The 19,994-nt window shown below is 39.7% G+C and overlaps 1 protein-coding gene across 3 annotated transcripts; it reads right to left on the bottom strand.

Moving 5' to 3' along the window:
- Nucleotides 1-2,142: 2,142 nt before the first annotated feature.
- Nucleotides 2,143-7,717, bottom strand: LRRC30 (leucine rich repeat containing 30). 3 transcript variants are annotated; one of them, XM_081322575.1, is made up of 3 exons: nucleotides 7,583-7,603; nucleotides 7,056-7,188; nucleotides 2,143-5,155 (listed from the first exon to the last, which is right to left on the bottom strand). In XM_081322575.1, the coding sequence occupies exon 3, from the start codon at nucleotides 5,067-5,069 to the stop codon at nucleotides 4,173-4,175; it is 897 nt and encodes a 298-aa protein (XP_081178701.1). In that variant the 5' UTR covers nucleotides 5,070-5,155; nucleotides 7,056-7,188; nucleotides 7,583-7,603; the 3' UTR covers nucleotides 2,143-4,172. The 3 variants fall into 3 exon arrangements, with proteins under 3 accessions (XP_081178701.1, XP_081178699.1, XP_081178700.1); XM_081322573.1 differs by having other exon boundaries at nucleotides 7,056-7,717; XM_081322574.1 differs by lacking the exon at nucleotides 7,056-7,188 and having other exon boundaries at nucleotides 7,583-7,661.
- Nucleotides 7,718-19,994: the final 12,277 nt, after the last annotated feature.

Here is a 19,994-nt window from a genome sequence, read left to right on the forward strand (position 1 = left end):
AATATCCTAGACATTGAAGAAAGCAAGAAATTTGAAATCCATTCTTTGTTTATAGGCTAAAGGATCTCTGTGTTGATTAAGCTGCAATTTAGCATAAAGTTGTGCTCCTTAAATTGCAATGAAATCAAGGGAGCTAAAGCTTAATTGAGCAGAACCAGAGCTCATACACACATGTACCCAAAATTACTTATCTTGCATTTTGCAGGTGCTTGGGTAAATATACCTGTCATTTTTGAAGATAAAGAACAATTATGTGAAATATCTATAAAAACAACAAGAAATAATAGTCATATTTAATTACAAGATTACTAAATAATTGCTGTGATTAGCATGAATCCTTTGAGAGATGTAAAACTGCGGAATTCATATTCATTATATTGATATAATGATTTTTGGGTACAGATCAAAACCTAGCACTTTTTTTGAATGAAATTACAAATGATATATATCTAGTTTAGTGGTACTTCCTAAGAATGCTGTCAAGTAATTGACTCTAAACGATGTCTTTCTGCTGATGATGCCATTCAAATTTGCATAGATTGTATTGTTGACCATAGTTATTGCTACAACCAAACCTAAAACCTGCTGCCCTGTATAAGATGCCTCCTAGAGAGCTTTTCCTTCCAGACAGAACAATCATAAAATACAAATCAACCCTATAGGTAAAGCTTGGGTGGTACTTAAAAATATGTTGCAAAAGAGTTACTCTGCCTATTTGCAGATCTAATCAGATTTTGTAATTATGTATGTGTATCTGGAAGTAAGTTCTACTGAATTTATGGAAGGAGGTTTTATTAAGACCATGTTTGGTGTTCAAGGATTTGTATTTCCAACAGAAATTGGCCAGAAAATGATGTAATGTTTATTCTAGTTAAATGGATTTTAAACTTTTGAGGCCTGTTTTGCTTCAGCCAAACATTTGAACAAATCACCCCCCCCCCTCAAAGCTGTTTTATGAATCAAGGAAACCACTTCTCTTCCAAAAGCAAATAATGTTTCCATGTTGCTTTGTTGTTTCTCTCCTCTTTCCTTAGTGTTTGTAAAAACCTCTTAATTTTTTTTTAAAGTACTTTAAAAAGTACTAAAAAACAAGGATGCGATGAAGCAGGTACCTCACAGACACAAAATATGCCCTTTTTTCCCTGAAGGAAATTAATTCTGCCCCCTTCCTGGGAAATACTATCATGTTGGGGTAAATCAACAAGTACCTTATTGGGGTAAATCAACTGGCTCACCCAGACCTAATAATTTCATTAAGACAGAGAAGTACCATCATTTTTCAGTATCCTCACTGCTTTCAATTGTTCTATTTTATATTCTCTTTTTTCCCTGCATCCCCAACATGTTTTGATTTTTATTAATTTTCATTTTCCATCTGGATATATTTCCCTTACAGTGGTTTTTAATCTTGTAAAACAGAACCTAAACATTCTCAGTGCCATTTCTCCCCTTAAACAGCTATACAAACTGAAATGTGACTAACCATAGAATTAATTGTAATGATCTAATTCTTATTTATTGATGCATGGATATTTCCTCCCACAGAAGTGGTATATATCACAAGAATTTAAAGTACTAAATGCTGACTCACACACAATAATTCACAGCTGCTTACAAGACCCAACATATCTGTATTTAAGATATTTCAAATAAAATCACTTAATCATTATTCCTGAAATTAGTTGTGATTCTGACATACAATACAGTATTGAATATACTCTTGCCATCATTTCTATTTTTTTCCAATGCTTCTAAGGATGCTCCCTCCTCATAGGATTAACTTTGGAGTCCCCCTGAATAAATAATTTAAAAGAGGTATATTTATATTTTACTTTTTTTTCCAGAGCATAGGTTGATAGACACAGCATTCCATTCTCCAGTTTTCTTCCACCAGTACCTTATAAGGTCAGTTAGTCTGACTGAGCATGATATTCATGATCTTGGGTCTTCCTAGTCTTGGGAAAATATGCCCCAAACCTTCAAGAATTAATCTTATCCCATTAGCCTCCACAAATTGTTATCCAAGTTTGTATTCATATGGATATTCAGATTTTCCACCCCAGTATTAAATATACTACTTTGTAAGGGGATGTACAAAGGAGCAGTGAGACAGTCTTTGTTTATTCTGCAACAAATAGAACTGAAGTGTCTTAATTTTATCATGTTGATTCTTAAGTGGATCACAAAATACCCAGTTTATTTTGTTTTATTAAACAAATAATCACTTTAATAACAATATAACTTATTCAGGAATGAATGTGCTTTGATGTTTCATCTGTTGATTAGCTAGGTAGCTTATTTGTCAAATATGAGTATGATACCAGTTGTATGCCTTCTCTTTTTACTAATAGCATCCACAGAATTCAAACTGATACATGCATATTTAGAATTAATTTTCTTACACAAATAATCCCAAGTGAGATACAAATCGAGTTTATACCCTCTATAAACTGGGCAGTTGCTTACTTTTGAAATATGCTGTTAGTCCCAAATTATCTGTCAGCCTCCTTTGCTCTGCATTTATACATCTCATGCAGGGAAATTGCTAAAACTGCTAAGTGTAGTTTTTCAAGAGTGTATTTCACAGAGAGAGTTTTGTTTCTGAAGTAAAGTTTTATTTTAAAAATCTGCTAGGATTTCAACTCTAATGTCAGGTTATTGGGAGGTTATTCTGTAATGGTGACAGGTGAGAAAAGCACAAAAGTGAGAAAAACTATTTCTCTGTAAATTGGGATAAAAATGGAAATCTTTGAAGAGTGCATTGCATTCTTTCCTAGAGTGGTGTTTCTATGAACAGATACATCACCTGATTACCAAACCTTTTACTGTATTCATATTCACAACCTTCCCAGGTAGACTGATTTTGCTATTAACAGAAGTAGATTCACAACTAAATTATTCTTCCCTCCCTGGTAATCTTCCATACTTTTGAGTTTTAAGAAAGTTAATGGATTAAAGAATCAGGGTGGATAATGTTTTACAGTCTTCTTTATGCTACCACAAAATACTTCCATGAAACAGATTGTATAATAATATTGTATAATATTATTATAGTATTATAGGTGTCCATGCCTAAAGCATGAAAAGAACTCTATGGTACATTGACATTTCTCTGATTTACCCTGGGGCATATGCACCATGAAGGCAAAGAACAATGATGGGCTTTATACTAGGAAAAAGGTGATCAAACCGGTCAGTCCTAGAGGAGATCAACCCTGACTGCTCTTTAGAAGGCCAGATCCTGAAGTTGAAACTCAAATAATTTGGCCACCTAATGAGAAGGAAGGACTCACTGGAGAAGAGCCTAATGCTGGGAAAGGTTGAGGGCAATAAAAGAAGGGGACGACAGAGAATGAGGTGGCTGGATGGAGTCACTGAAGCAGTAGGTGTGAGCTTAAATGGACTCCAGAAGATGGTAGAGGACAGAAAGGCCTGGAGGAACGTTGTTCATGAGGTCGCGATGGGTCGGACATGACTTCGCAACTAACAACAACATGCTGACAAATTTTTGCTGTACTGAGTTCTAAAATTATTTTTGCAATGCTTAGTAGTTTTGAATGTTGACATTTCTTTCATTAGTAGCAAACTTACTTCTTTCTATCATGATTTTTGAAAGCTGGTTGTATGAACTAGAACTATAAGAACTATAAGAATGAACTAAAAAAATAATGGAATAAGCACAAACCATGACAGGTGGTATAAAACAATAACTATTACTCAGAGAATATAAAAAGCTTCCTAAAATACCAATTCATCTTCTAGTTTTTGGTGTTTCAGTAACAAAAGCATATATGTGTGAACTGTATGTATAACATTTTGAATAAGTTATTGTCACAACTGCATAATAACAACTGCATAATAACCCTTTAAAATAACAGTAATGTAATCTTACAGAAGAAGAAAAAACATTTAAAATGCTATTGCTATTATCTTCATTAATCATTAAAACAGATAAAAATTTAAATTATTGAAGAGAGTTATTCTGACTCCTATTTCAGTATTCAAAGGATACATTTATTTGAAAAAAATATTATTCCACAATCAATGTACCTGCTTCCAGAAAAAAACAACTATAATTGTATTCCAGTATCTGTTTTGTACATTAACTAGAAAAAGCATGTGGCAGAAGTTGAGGCTTTACTATCAGATCTATTCCAAATCAAGTTATAAATTTATGCAAGCTGATTTTTCTCTTTTAGATATTTGTAGAGTGCATTTATTCCTCCATCTATAATCTGTGGCAATGGTTTTGACAAAGGATTATGGAAAATATGGAGTCCCTTATCCAGAGGATTCCAAGCAATTTTGGGCAATTGATGCAGCAAATAAAGTTCATAGGGAAGTGCTTGTATAGCATTGTAATCAACATTTAGCAGTTTGAGAGAAGTGATTGAGCAGATAGACCTTGGCAATGCATGAATGTTGTTATATTCAGCAATCAGGATCTGCAATTTGCTTAGAAACTGGACACTGTCTCCAATGGTTTCAAGTTTGTTGCAGCCTACATGTAAAAAATCCAAATTTGTCAAAGCAAACACACTCATGGGAAGATAAACAAACCAATTGTTGCTCAGGTTCAGCTTCCTTAAGTTGACCAATTCTGCAATGCTAGAAGGGAGCCAAGAGATGTAATTATGTGAGAGGCTCAAAATTTCCAACTTCTTACAGTGTCCAAGCTCCAATGGGACTTCAGTCAAACAATTCATATTGGCAAATAAAACCTTCAGATTCCTAAGCAGTCCAATCTCTTTAGGTAGGGACTTTATGCGGTTCCCACACAAATTCAGTACCACCAGCTGCTCAAGTTTCCCCAAAGCGGGAGGAAGGGCCACCAGCTGGTTGTGTGAAAGATTCAATTTCTGGACTTGTGGTAGTCCCCATAAAAAGTTGGGTGTGTTTATCATCCCCTTCATGACGAGGTTCAGGCTTACATAGTGGAGCCCACGCTTTAAAAGTGTTCTGGGATCTTTTCCAGAAAGAAGATTTTCTTCCCAAAGAGGTAGCTTCTGGCTTCTCTTCGGTGACATTGTGCTTTCCTCTCCTTGGTCCTTGGAGTTCTTTCCCCCCATAATTCTCTCTCTTTTGCTGTTTCTGCTGACCCAAATTTTGTTTTGTAGCTGCCAACAGGTTAAACAGCTGAGCTTTCAGAAGACTCCTAGAGCAAGAGAAAGCCAAAAAAGTATTCATCCCATAAGAAGAAAACATTGCATCCTAAATTACTTCTGCAACCGAGAAAAGAATATTCCATTTTGCAAAATGGGCTTTGAGATGTTTGTCTTGGTGCTCTAAGCTATCATGACATGCTGGATACTGACAATCCTGTTCCATTCAAAGTGAATGCTGCCAGGCAGCTGTCACTGTCATTTTGTCGAGGGCTTTATTGGATAGATAAGCATCCTCATTGCAAAGAGGTCACTTCAATGCTGTATATAACTTTACCATGTCAGCTTCTTGAATATTTGGTGTATGAGGTAGCAGCAGGACAATTAGGAAGAGTAACTATAAAAAAACCATGGATAGAGGATAATCTCTGTCCACTTCCCCCTCCCCCCCAATGTTTATTCAACTGAAGAAAGACTTTCTTATTAACTTTGATGTGGAGTTCCAGACTGTAATGACTTTGAATTCTTTCATGGTGTTCTCATTTTAGGGTTCCATGGGAATACATACATGACATTCAGAATCTGCTGAAGTCGAATAGCCAATAACTTTAATTAAATAAGTAATATAGTAATGTCCTTGGGAAAGGCTTGATAGGTGGATAAAAATAAAAATGCCAAATCCAATCTAAACATTGGCCTATGTGACAAGCCATAATGCACACACACACACACACACACACAAATATTTTGCAATGATTTTTTTGAACGTAGAGTATACAATAAATTATTCTATTTATACACCTAAAAATAAATCTGACTTAAGATTCGTCTCTTCATCTACAAAAGTACAACATATAATTGTAGTAGCATTGTTGTTGTTGCTGTTGTTTTAAAGGCATGCTTCTTTCTAGCTCATCTGTTTTAACCTGGAATTGGGTAAAAAAAAAAATCGCCAAGAATAGCCCCAGTCTGTCTGAAAGGAAAAGAAGAACTCGGCTTCTTTGTCCTCACCTCCATTACACTGATACGTTGTGGAATGGCAGCCCAGACCCAATGGATGATGGAGAGGAGGCATTGTGCCTGATCGGCTCCTGCTGTTTACACTCCTTGCAACCAGTCTAATAAGTTAAAAAAATAGGTGCCTTGGGGAGCTGATACCTGGTTGGGTGAGAGATTTGATAATGAGAAGGCAGCTGGAGAGAGGGAAAGGAAAATAATAATTTTTCTCCCGTTCAAATTTTACAAAATTGCTCTCCTCTGGGTTAAGTTTTTTTTTTAAACCTTAAGTCCTCCTTTCAGCCTGAGCTTGAAGAATTTTCTCACAGTAAAACTAAAACTCAGTTGGACTGCACAGGTAGAAATATTGGGAGAATCTCTGGATGTTATCTAGAAAGCATAGGTAGGGTGCATGGAAATAAAGGGAACTTCCTTGACTTCCAACTATTTATAACTTTCAATCTTGACAATAAATTATATGCAAAAAAAACAAGTCTGTTGATTAATTTCTGTTTTTTGTGGATCTGTCACTCTATTGACTCATATTCAGTTTGCAATCAATCACTTTTTCCCTCCGGAGAGTGCGTAGTATCCCTTAAGGCCTTAAGCCTGGCAAACTTCATGATGTCACTAGTCCTTCTAGAGAACAAAAAGCAGGTAGCAGAAAGTGCATTTGGCCACCCCAGGTAATCAGTGCTTAGAGATGTGTTCTGTACTGCCAGATTTTGGCAGTGAGTTGTATCGTGGTAAAACATTGTTGGGAGAGGGGAGACTGCTCTTTTATATGTTGGAATAAATATGGAAATTTGATTGGAATCATGTGTTCCGATGACATGACCCATGGATGAAGTTAGTTTAATTCTGTTCATGCTTTAGGGGTTAAACTCTTTGGTTTAATCTTGCATGGGGGGGGAGTTAATTAATATGATTCTTTTTTGATATACTAAAACACAATACCTTCCTCACTGATCCAGTTAAGCATCATAGGAAAGTCCTGTATTTCTTAAAGTTGAGGCTTCTGCTGTTGAATGCAACTTTATCACAACAGTTAGTGCAAGAGTAATTCTAGAAATAGAGCTGAAAAGTTAGCCTGCTTAAAAAGAAAAAAAAAAGAAAATAAGCAGCAGCAGCAGAAGACATAGTAATATTTAGAGATATTTTCTAGACAATTCTATAAAACAAGATGCTAGATTTAAAAAAAACCAATGGTATAATCCTGCAAACCTTTGCCTGCATTTTTAGCGAAAATAAGCCATGCTTTAAATTTTGGTGAATCATAATTTACTCCTGATTCTAAAAGTCAGATTCGATACTATCAAATATCTACTATTAAGTAACCCTAGCTCAGATTTCTTTAGTTTCCAACTGCTATTACATTTTTACAACAAAAGAGAAACCATTGTAATATAAAAGTCTCTTCTACTGGAGTTTAAAGAGACAATAATATAGGAAAATTCTATAATCTGTAGCTTACCAAAGCCTACCTTAATATATGCAGAAAACCATATACATTTCAGAAGAGAACTTCGGAAGCAGGTCCCACTGACTGACAGATTCAAAAGCTTTGGCGATGCCTGCTCAGCTAGAGTACTTGGAACTGGCATGTAACAGGCTTGTGTGCCAACTACATACTTTCTTTCTGAATAAGAACTTGATTTATACTCCTTGACCTCTTGGCAGCTGCAGAATAAAAGGTGTGCAAAGATTAAATGTACTATTAATGTTAGTCTTTCACACAAAATGATAGACACATAACTCTGTATTCCCAGAATTTACTTGTGCTGTTGTGTTTATAAATGCCTTTTGCTGTACACGGAAACACATAGAACTTTTACTTTTGCTTGTATCAGCCTTAGCTGAACTGGGCATAGAGAGTAATATCAAACTGATCTATGTGCTCCAAATTATTTGGAAATGTAAATAAAAAGTACTTCTGATCTTCTTTTGGTTAAAAGTGGCAAAGCGGTTTTCTATTTCTTTTTTTTATTACTTTTATCCATCACTCTAAAACTCCTTTGGCATTGCATGCTTTTTGCCTTGAAAATGTCCAAGATGTTTTGTTTGGAGTTTCACTGAATTGTGGGAAAGAAAAGAACAGCAGACTGCTACGAGAATGATGGCACATGAAAGACAGGTCTCATGAATACTTTTATGAACTCACAACTAGAATAAGTTCAAGATTTTGGTATCTCATCATGAGAATTGTCAAAAAAGGAAGAATAGTATTTTAGCAGAGTGCTGTATTTCTAAATCAATTTATATTATCTTCATGCCCTCAAAATGCTTTGAGAATAAAATTCAGAATTCTTAGCTAACATGATTACTTTGGTATGGCAACCAGTAATCTGAGGATTAGTGTGGAAATGGAATATTCCATATATTTTCCCCCCTGCTTTGAATTAAACTTGCCCCGAAACCTGCCTGTTAAGTCGTGGGCTCTGGAGAGCAGGAATGATGACACGAGGCTGAGTACAGAATAACTCATATTTTTATTCTTGCTGGAACTGTACTGAAGCTTGGGCCGCAACCAACCACAATTTATAGTCTATCCCCTAGGCGGCAGCCAATAGGTTTGAACCCACACTTGCCGCCTGGGACTGACCAATTGCAGGACCGGAGACAGCCTGTCTGGGTTGCTGGAGAGCCGTTAGCTCCTCCAGCAACGCACGTGGTGTAACACCACAAGCCCAATACATAACACCCCTCCCCTCTTAGATCAGACTGTGGCACCCTTAAAATAGTCTTAACAACTGTCAAGGCTTATTAATTACTCCCAACAATCATAATGAAAATAATAAATAAATCATAAATAAATCATAAATCATAAATTTCGCTGTGGCTACAATGAAATTAAACAACGTCTGAACAGGCTTACCAACGCAGTAAGAGCTACAATGAGATTAAACAATGTTTCATGAACAGGCTTACATTGCAGTAATGGCAGTTTCACAATGCCCACATTTCTGCAGGTAGTGGTACAAGTTTCACAACACTATACATCACTTTATTTTACAATAAACAACAGCTAAACAGCTAGCTAATGCAGTAAGTACTACAAAGAGATTAAACAACGTCTCAATGAACATGCTTACACGCAGTTTCCAATTGCCCCAATTTCTGTAGGTAGTGGTACAGTTGTCACACAATATACATCTCTTTATTTTACAATATAGTCTGTGAGGTATGCAGAAGGCTTGTGTGTCCTAGAGGAATGTCTTGGAGTTTCCCTCACTTTGTGGTCTACCAGCTTACCCAGTGGGCTGGGTAGACCCATGTCCCCTTGTGCTCCCGTGTCAAGGGGAATCAAAACGCTCTGGCTGGCCTCACCAGGTTGGCCCACCCCAGAGTCAGTCTGTTCTGCAGAGTAGGCACAGTGGTTGCTGAGGTTCAGCTGGCTTGCTTGGTCAGGGGTTCCATGTTGCACTTCCGTGCTTCCCGGTTCTTCCTCAGATTCCACTTCTGCTGAGAAGGGGAAACCCTGGTGGTTCCAGTGTGGGCTGGCTTGTCTACCAGTTTGAGGACCTTGGGAGGGACTTATGCTTCAGTCCTCACTTAGTGACCATTCTGGAAACCTTTTCCTGAGTTGGTCAATGTGCCTTCTGACCAGTCTCCCTCCCTCCAACCCCACTTCATAAGATAGGGGTCCGGATGCCTTGGTTATTTGACCAGGAACCCATAAATTCCCTGGACCATAGTTCCTGGCCCAAACCCAATTGCCCATGTGCAGCCCCCTCAGGGGTTTTGATTGAGAGGCTTCTGCTGCCACTCTGTCTGGATGCAACCTGTCCAGTTTAGTAATCAAATGCCTCCCCAAATGTAGTTCAGCAGGACTTTTACCTGTAGCAGTCCAGGGCGTAGAATGCTGGCAGAGTAAAAAATCTGCCAATCTGTGATCCCAGTCACCTGTGACAATACGCTTGAGTGCCTCCTTTGTTGTCCTCACCATGCATTCGGCTTGTCCATTAGAAGAAGGATGAAACGGTGCAGACGTTGCATGTCTGATGAGGTTAGCTCTAAGAAAAGCCTGAAATTCAGCAGCAGTGAATTGGGCCCCATTATCAGAAACTAAGATATCAGGCAACCCATGTGTTGCAAAGAGTTTTCTCAGCACCTGGATGGTCCTAGCAATAGTCATATTAGGAACTGGAATTACTTCCAGCCATTTTGCGTGGCTATCCACTACTATCAGGAAAAGCTGCCCCTGAAAAGGCCCAGCGTAGTCTATGTGAATCCTAAACCAGGGAGTGTGCGTTTCCTCCCACCTGTGAACTGGGGCCTGAGGCATTTCAGGCCTAGATTGCTGGCATGTATAACAACCATGAACTTGATCCTCTATAGCCTTATCAAGGCCAGGCCACCAAAGGTAGCTTCTAGCTAAAGCTTTCATTCTGACAATGCCTGGATGGCCTTCATGTAAGAAGTGTAAGACCCTGTCCCTTAGGGAAGTGAGAATTATGACTCTGTTCCCCCATAAAATGCAACCCTTATGTGCAGACAACTCATGTCTCCTGACAAAATAACTTTGAAATTCAGAGCCTGGACTTTTTTCCAACCAGCCCGTGTATACCCAGGACAACACTCTACTCAGAATTTTATCTGTGGCAGTTTCAGCAGCAATATCCCCTGCGTGGAGGGGAAACTCAGGTAAGTCCTGTATGGACAGTATTCTAGCAGCAGGAGCTGGAACAGGATCCATTAGTGGCAGTGGTAGTCTGCTGAGGCCATCAGCATGGCCTATTTCCTTCCCTGGTTTATGAATTAACTTAAAATTGTATGCAGACAAAAAAATAGACCATCTCAACATTCTTGGATATAGTATGTGGGGGGTTTGTTTGTCTGTTGTGAACAATCCCAACAGAGGTTTGTGGTCAGTGTAGACAGTGAAATCCCTGCCATATAAATAATCATGAAATTTCTTAACTCCAGCAACTATGGCCAAGGCTTCCTTATCAATCTGTGCATAGTTGCACTCAGCAGAGGATAAGGTCCTAGAGTAAAATGCAATAGGAACCTGTTTCCCATTTTTCTCTATGTGGCTTAAGACTGCCCCACCCCATAGGAAGATGCATCACATGCAAGACATACAGGTTTAGACTCTATGTAATGAGTTACAGTGGACTTTTCTGATAGAAGGGCTTTCAAACCCTGGAAGCTTTTTTCGTGAAAGTTAGTCCATTTCCAAGGGGATTTTTTATCAAGCAGTCTGTGGAGGGGCTCTGCTATTGCTGCCTTATGAGGTAGGAATGTGTGATAAAAATTTAGGAGGCCCAAAAATGCTTACAGCTCTCCTTTTGATTGTGGCCTAGGAGCCATTTAAATGGCCTTTACTTTAGAATCAGCGGGGTGAATACCATTAGCATCAATGTGGAACCCCAAGAATTCTGTTGATGAGACCCCAATACTACATTTGTTCTTCTTTAATTTGAGGCCCGCTTCGCGAAGCCTCTGCAAAACAGCCCTGAGCCTTCTGGCCCACACTTCTGGGGATTCCCCAGCAATAAGAACATCATCAAAATAAGGGCAGATGCCCTGAATACCCTTAAGTGTGTCTTCCATAATCCCTTGGAAAATACCCGGTGCAACACTGACTCCAAACTGTAAGCATTTGACTTTGAATGCCCCTCTGTGAGTCACGATCGTTTGAGCCACGGCTGTGGCCTCGTCAACCAGCAATTGCTGATAGGCCTGTGCTAAATCAAGTTTAGCAAAAATGGTTCCCCCTTGCAAGGAGGCTAAAATATGGTTGACTACAGGAACTGGGTAAGCATGTTGTTTGAGGGCCTTATTTAATGTGCATTTATAATCAGCGCAAATGTGGACTTCTCTGTTGGACTTCAGTGGGGTGACAATAGGAATTTCCCACTCCCCCCCATCAACAGGCTGTAACATGCCCTGTTCTACAAGCTTATCGATTTCGGAATCAATTTTGTGCTTTAAGGCAAAGGGGACCCTGTGAGGTTTAACCCTAATTGGAACAATGTTAGGATCTAACTTAAAAGAAATTGGCAGGCCAGTGGCAACAACAATAACAACAACTTTATTGATTAGCCCTTGGGCCATATCAAAGTGGGCAGGCCACTGTATGTCCCCAGGGTTGAATCAAAAACATCTGCGTATTCTTCGCAAACAGTCATGAGGTCTGCAGTTTGTGTCCGGTTTATGCCAGTAATCTGAATACCTAAGCCATCAAACCAATCAAGTCCAATAACACTCGTTCTTTGGCCCCCTACTACTATTACATCCAGGTGCCCCCAAAATCCTTTAAATTTTACCAATAAGGTGGCTTCACCCTTAACTTTAACGTGAACATTCTGAAAATCCATTAAAATGATACCTGAGGGTCTTAGTTTAGCCCAATTGTTGCTGTGCCTAAACACAAAGGCAAATGTGTCTTGAGAAATGATCAAGACTGCAGAGCCGGAGTCCAACTCCATCTTACATGGAACTCCTTGTAGCTGTACCAAGAGCTTAAGTTTAGGCTTGAGGGGGCATTGAGCCCCAGTACGGCAAATGCTTCTCCGGCTTCTGAAGAACCCCACACTAACTGGACCCTGGGCCCTAGTACCTCTCCTAGTCAGTTCCTCCAACTGGTGTTTGGGTGGCCTGTCTCTCTGGTGGGCTCTGCAAACCACCGCGATGTGGCCGGTTCTTCCACAAGCTCTACACGTGGACGAACGAAATCTGCAGTTGGCGCAAATATGGTTGTTTCCACAGCCTTTACATCTCGGTAAGAGAACTGCCTTGTAATAGTTCTCTCGCTGGTGGCTGCTGTGGTGTTGCACGTTTGGTTGCCTTTGGAGTTTGTTGATTTCGGGTTCTTCTTCTTCTGACGATTCTCCGGTGCATTTGGCGACCTCAAGATGGACTGAATATTCGACTTTTGAAGGTTTGGTGGGCTGAACTGTCTGCACTGCACCCCCGGCAGCTTCGTCGGCCATCACCTCATCCTGTGCCTCATAGAACGTTAGATTGGGTCTAGCAAACAGTCTCTGCTGAAGGGTTCTGTCCCGAAGGCCACAGACGAGCCGGTCTCTTCTAAGTTTGAGAACTTGCAAAGGTGTGCGGCCTGCCTTAGGCCCGCGATAAACTCTGAAGCTGTCTCCCCAGGTAGCTGCACTCGTTGGTCAAATTTGAATTGCCATGCCATCTCTGACATCTTGGGCTGGAAGTGCCCGGTCAGCTTCTTCTTAAGGTCTGCATATGATACTGCTTCGATGGGTGTCGGCGCGAAAAGGTTCTCTGCTAGGTTGAAAGTTGCTGGGCCGCACACGCAAAGCAACGTGGCAGCCTTCAGGCCTTCCTCTGCAATTTGATTTGCTCTCAGATAGTTCTCTACTTGCAAAAGGTAAGACAGCCATTCTTCCGGATGCTTCACATCGAACTCTCTTAATTTGCCAACCTTCGGCATCTTCCTTAGAATCCTGTGTTCATCGGATCCTGCTTCTAGGCTCAAGGAATGCGTCTTCTGAGCACGCGGCCGCTAGCGTGGCTTACTAGCCAGCCTAGAGGGGGGGAATGCCTCTTCCATCTGGCGTGTGCTGCCGACCCCTCGTTGACTTCAGCCCTTAATCAGCGAAGCAGGATCCCATCCTCGTCGCCACTGTTAAGTTGTGGGCTCTGGAGAGCAGGAATGATGACACAAGGCTGAGTACAGAATAACTCATACTTTTATTCTTGTTGGAACTGTACTGAAGCTTGGGCCGCAACCAACCACATTATATAGTCTAGCCCCTAGGTGGCAGCCAATAGGTTTGAACCCATGCTTGCCGCCTGGGGCTGACCAATTGCAGGACCGGAGACGGCCTGTCTGGGTTGCTGGAGAGCCGTTAGCTCCTCCAGCAATGCACGTGGTGTAACACCACAAGCCCAATACATTCTATTTTTCATAATTACAACTGTTGCAGCATCCTTGTGGCCACATGATCAAAATTCAGTCAATTGCATGAGAACTGGGGCCAAGTAATCACCTTTTCTGAAATTCTGACAAGCAAAGCAAATGGGGAGTCAGATTCACTTAACAACTGTGTTACTCACTTAACAGCTGCAGCGACTCACTTAACTGTGGCAAGAAGGGTCATAAAATGAAACAAAACTCAGTTAAGAAATGTTTTAGCAACAGAAATTTTGGGATCAATTGTGGTCATAAGTCAAAGACTACCTGTATTACACTGTTCATCTATATTTTTATTTTGGGAGTGGGATTTTTAAAAAAATATATTGCCAAATCAGGTTAGGAAGATTGCTTACATTTTACCTTTAAGAAGATTACAATTTCTGTTATAAGAAAGTCTGAGAGAAAAGCAAAAGGAGTCTTGCCTGAGCAAGGATTGGGCTAGAAGATTGGGCTAGACCTCCAAAGTCCCTTCCAAGTCTGTTATTTTATGTTCGATGTTCTATGAATCAGAACAAAGTACATTTTTAATGAAATGTTTTTCATCAAGCTTCTTTATAATTCAAAAACAGTTGACAACCAATAAGCCAGTGAATCAGGAAGGATACTTGGCAGCATGAGTTTTGCATCTCACTGTAATTTATTTCCCGTAAAGATTCATATAACCTATGTTATGTAACTACAGGACCTTCCTATCCTAGACTCTTCTAGATGTATTGACTCACATTTTCCAACTATCTGGCCATGTTGGCAGGGGTTGGTAGGAGGCGAAGTAAATAATATTCAGGGGGCATCAGTCTAGCTAAAGCTGACCTAATATGCCATAAGAAACCATGCTCCTGACATTTGATTTCTTTGTATTCTGTGTGGCTTCCTTTCTTCCTTTGCCCCTTCTATCACTAACTGGCAGCACTCCCATTTCCCATTTTATCAATGCAAGAAAAATCCTGTCAAATACTGAGATTCATAATGGGAAATAATGATTGGCTTGAAGTCCTCCAGTAAACTTCTACAGTATGGATGACAGTACATTTGAAGAAAAAGCCAGGTGGATGGCAGATGATAACAAGATTTGGCTGCCATCTAGTGGCTAACTTACGTTTTTCAGTCTTGGTCTGGTAGCCTAGGCCAGGGCTTTTCAACCTTTTCACCCACTGTACCACTTTTAGGATATGGCAACATCCGAGTATCACCAGTCTCCTAGCAAGGTGTCAAAAACTTGATGACAAAAAAAAAGGAAAAAAGTGATGAAGTACAGGTAGTCCTTGACTTACAACAGTTCGCTTAGTGACTGTTCGAAGTTACAATGGCACTGAAAAAAAGTGCCCCCCAAGCCACAGCCGAGCAAGACACCTGCTTGCCTGCCTGCCCGGTGGCGCTCTTCCTCCTGTCCGAGGTTTTCATTGTTGTTGTGAGGTTTTCATTTCTGTTGAGGATTGGCAGTGGGGATGGGGTGGGGGGGGTGTTTGGTTTTTATCCCCCCCCTCCCGTCTGGTGGGTGGTTGCAGCAGGTTTTGGTCACTTTACATGACCCTGGGACAGTGTGACCGTCATAAATATGAATCAGTTGCCAAGCATCTGAGTGTAAATCACAAGACCCTGGAGATGCTGCAACATTCCAGCTGATTGGCAGTTCTTCTGGGCTCAGCAGAAGCACCAGGATCAGCACCAAGCTCCAGCTGGAGCCTGGCGCTGATCCTGGTGCTTCCACTGAGCCCTGACAGCCCTGCAGTTCCAGCCATCTCTTGCTCAGGCTTGTGCGGTGCTGCCACCAGTTCAGCTCATTCCCCTCCCCCACTACCACTTCTCTAGGATGGTCGCGTACCACCTGCCAGGTGCCAATGTACCACAGGTGGTACCCGTGCCACTGGTTAAAAAGCCCTGGCCTAGGCTTTCTTTATCTTAAACCAGCATTATAATCACCATTTCATACCGATTATTTTTTACTAACAGGTCTTCATCTGAAAGAAGTCTATTTATCTTTTTTACAGTACACTATAGGAAGAGAAAGATATTTTAACATTTGGGGATCAGGTTATTGTTCAGTAGCAACAATGTTGGCTTTCAGTTCTAATGAAAGCAATTTCAAGTGCATTTCAAGTGGACGTCAATCCAATTAACAGACAGAAACATCTCAACCTACAAAAAAGGATAAGCCTCCTCTCTATCAAGGGCATCTCCAAATTTGAAGTAACCAGGGCATAGAAACCCAACAAAGAATCTTAAGTGAACTCAAAGATCCAGTACCAAAGCAGTCATCTATTAAAGAAAATGCAAACACCCACTACATAGAATATAGTTTTTTAAAAAAAACCTAGCTGAATGTATTGACAAGCATCAAATAATGGTCAAAAGACATAGCATAATTTCTCTGGAAAACTCAAGCATAATTTCAGCAGGGAAAGTGGAAATAATAGAACAAGCTAGATTGAGAAATGCAAGAGAATTCTTAGAGGCAAAGTACTCTAATCAAGTAGTGATCAGACATATAGACTCAAAACCTCTCTATGGACCTATCAAAAGATATTTATTTATTTTTATTTATTTAATCCCATTTATATCCCGCCCTTCTCCGAAGACTCAGGGCGGCTTACAATCTAAGCACAAATCAAGACCCATCAGTTTAGTGCAGAACTTTCCATCATACAATAATCAACATAATTTATTTATCAACCTTTTTTTTAAAAGCAGTTTACAATCACATGAAAGCAACACCCTCAGGGTGAGCCATGCCATCACACTGGTATCAACACCACAGATGGCACAGGAAACAACACCAGATCATACAAAATCACCACCTTCTCAGGCAAATAAATAATCTATCAACAAGACATCACTTACGTGCAAAACAACATCAGCAACATCTGCGATGGCATCCAAGAATATTAAAAGATGACCACAGAGAACGTTACATAACTTTTGCCAGCCAATCAATTGCACTTCTCCAAACTCCTTTAATGATAATATAATCTGATAGAATTAAAAACTAAATGCTAAAACGAAGGTTGGAGAACTGCTAGAATGAAACAGTCTAAATTACAATTAGATTCAAGAACAGCTTTCTGTTGACTTTTAAAAAACAAATCTACATAGAATGTGGGTAATGTTTTGTGAAGATTAAGGTGTTCTTCCAAAGCCCTGACTTTTTTTTTTTACCAATCACCTACAATCCCAATTACTAGGGTGAAAATTGAGTGTTGAGGTTTTGAGATGGATGTATCTCAGCCTCTCAGTAGATCATTTATAAACCTTAGTATTAGGCATTGTTAGATTTTTCCCCCCCTTCTGAATAGTAGTAGTGACTATGAATTATATTTGTTACATGACCAGTTTTGTGGTATTATCAGCCACTGCCATCTAGTGGGTATCAAAACAAATTAAGAAAAAGAAATATTTTGAAATTGTATCCACCTGTAGTCTTAAATAGGTTAAATCAAGAGACAATTACAGAAAAGAAAAAGCAGTTCTTGCTTTAAAATGTTCCCGAGATACAATAAGCCAAAATGTATTGACAATCACAGCAATAAGCTAATGAGTAGATTCATACAAAAGTAGTGCCATAACTTCTCAGTGGACTAATTAAAATTATTCTCTATTAATGTTAGAGAATAGAGGTGTACTATTGGAGGCATTACTACCAGGGCTTTTTTTCCTCATAGAATCCTCAGAATGGAGTTCTGGCACCTTTTTTTGGATGGAACCTTGTAGGGTAGGCAAGGCGGGTTCTATGACATGTGTGAGTTCCGGCACCTTTTTCTTTTACAAAAAAAGCACTGATTACTACTCAGTGAAGCCCATGACCTCCTGGAGGCAAAGTGTAGGGAACAGCTTGCTGAGTAACTTTGCTTGATTATTTGCTGGTGGTTTCTATGCGTGTGATGAAGCCCTTGTTGCAATAAAAAAGGGTGCTTTGCTTAGAGTTGAAACAAAGCCTGAGGCTATACTGTAAAGCAGGGGTGTCAAACTACCAGCCCACAGGCTGAATGCGTCTTGCCAAAACCATGCTCATCCCATTGCCAGCAGTGGAAAAAAAGATATGTCACAACATATCACGTGACATTGTGAGTTTGACACCCCTGCTGTAAAGGCACCTACTTAGCTCAATTGCTAACTTGCTTGCACACTAACAGTATACATTGCCTAGGGAATAAATTTATTCTAACCCTAATCTGGTTTAGCTTAGTTCTGAATAGACATACATGGAAGTACATAATAGCTTTCTATGATCCCTGTCAAAATGTTTTCTTGGGTGCTAAAAAGAAAACTTAAGCATTCTTCTATATCTCTACTTTTTTAAACTAGCCATGTCTACTTCCCTTATTTCTTTTTTCTGTTCTTCTGAATCATGCTAAAAAGCCTTGCTTGGAAAGCTGATTTCATTCATTCTGACTAGCTCCTCTGTAACTATGTATACATGCTGATTCTCTGCATGATTATTTAAAATTAAACCATGGACTCCATAAGACATGATCACCTACCAAAGTAATCAAAATAGATCTAGGGATGTGAGAATGAGATAACAAATCATCCTACTGATGTGTGACTAGTTGCATAACAAGAGCTAGATGGGAATTCTCAAATTTCTTTGCCGCATTTATTTATACAACAAAGGGTGATTTTTTTTGGAAGCCCTGAAGACATTTTTAGCTGAATATCTTTCTTGAGAGTATCATGGAACAGGTTTGATTGTACTAGGCGATTTATTTATTAAGGCAATGACTCTATATCACCTTGTGATGAAAGTGACACTACAAGGACACCACACATATATGAATACAATTCCTGTCCCAGAAAATTACAAAAAATGAACAATTCCAAAATGTCACTAATGAATAGCAATTTAAGGAAACAGCAAGACTTGTTTAACTTTTGTAGGGATGACTGGTGTGACAAGTATACAGGTAGTCCTCAACTTATGACCATAATTGAGCCAAAAATTTAAGGGCTCAAAAGTGAGACATTTGTTAAGTGAGTTTTGCCTCATTTTACAACCTTTTTTGCCACAGTTGCTTGAATCTCCAAGGACCTATGCAAGAGTCCTTTTTGTAGATTTCAGCTTGGTATTCAATACCATAATTCCAAATATTCTTCTTACTAAACTGATTTAGCTAGCCATCCCTGACCACACTTGTAAGTGGATCATAAGCATTCTAACAGATAGGAAGCAGCAGATGAAGCTACAGTAGGCAAAACCACATCAGATACCTGTACAATTAGCCCAGGGGCCTCCCCCAGGGCTGTGTGTTCTCTCCACTTCTCTCTCTATACCAGACATGTCAAACTCACAACGTCACGTGACATTGTGCAACGTATTGGGAAGGTTTTGCCATTGCTGGCAATGGGGTGGGCGCAGCTTCTGGATGATGTGTCCGGCCCATGGGCCGGCAGTCTGACACCCCTGCTCTATACCAACAACTACTTCTCAAAAGATCCCTTTGTTAAAGTACTGAAATTTGCAGATGATACAACAGTGATTGGTCTCATTTGAGATAACAACAGACGGAAAGTTGAACAACTAGCCTTGTGGTGCAGCCGGAACAGTCTTGAACTGAACATATTCAAGACTGTAGAAATTACAGTAGATTTTAGGAGAAGCCTTCCTATTCTACCACCTCTTACAATACTAGACAACACAGTATCAACATTAGAGACCTTCAAGTTTCTAGGTTCTATAATATCTGAAGACTTAAAATGGACACCTAACATCAAAAATTTCACTAAAAAACACAACAAAGAATGTTCTTCCTGTCCCAACTCAGAAAGCTCAGACAAGAAACTGCTGATGCAGAGGAATTATTGAGTCTGTATACCGTAACTGTATAACTATAACTGTCTGGTTTGGCACTACAAACAAACAAGACAGAAACAGACTTCAACGGATAGTTAGAACTGCAGAAAAAACAATTACTACCAGCCTGTTTTCCATTGAGGACCTGTATACTGCACAAGTCATAAAGAGAACTGTGAAAATATCTAGAGACCCTTCACAACTGGACATAAACTGT

This window comes from Vipera berus (assembly GCF_964194415.1).
Source record: "Vipera berus genome assembly, chromosome: 3".
NCBI lineage: Eukaryota > Metazoa > Chordata > Lepidosauria > Squamata > Viperidae > Vipera > Vipera berus.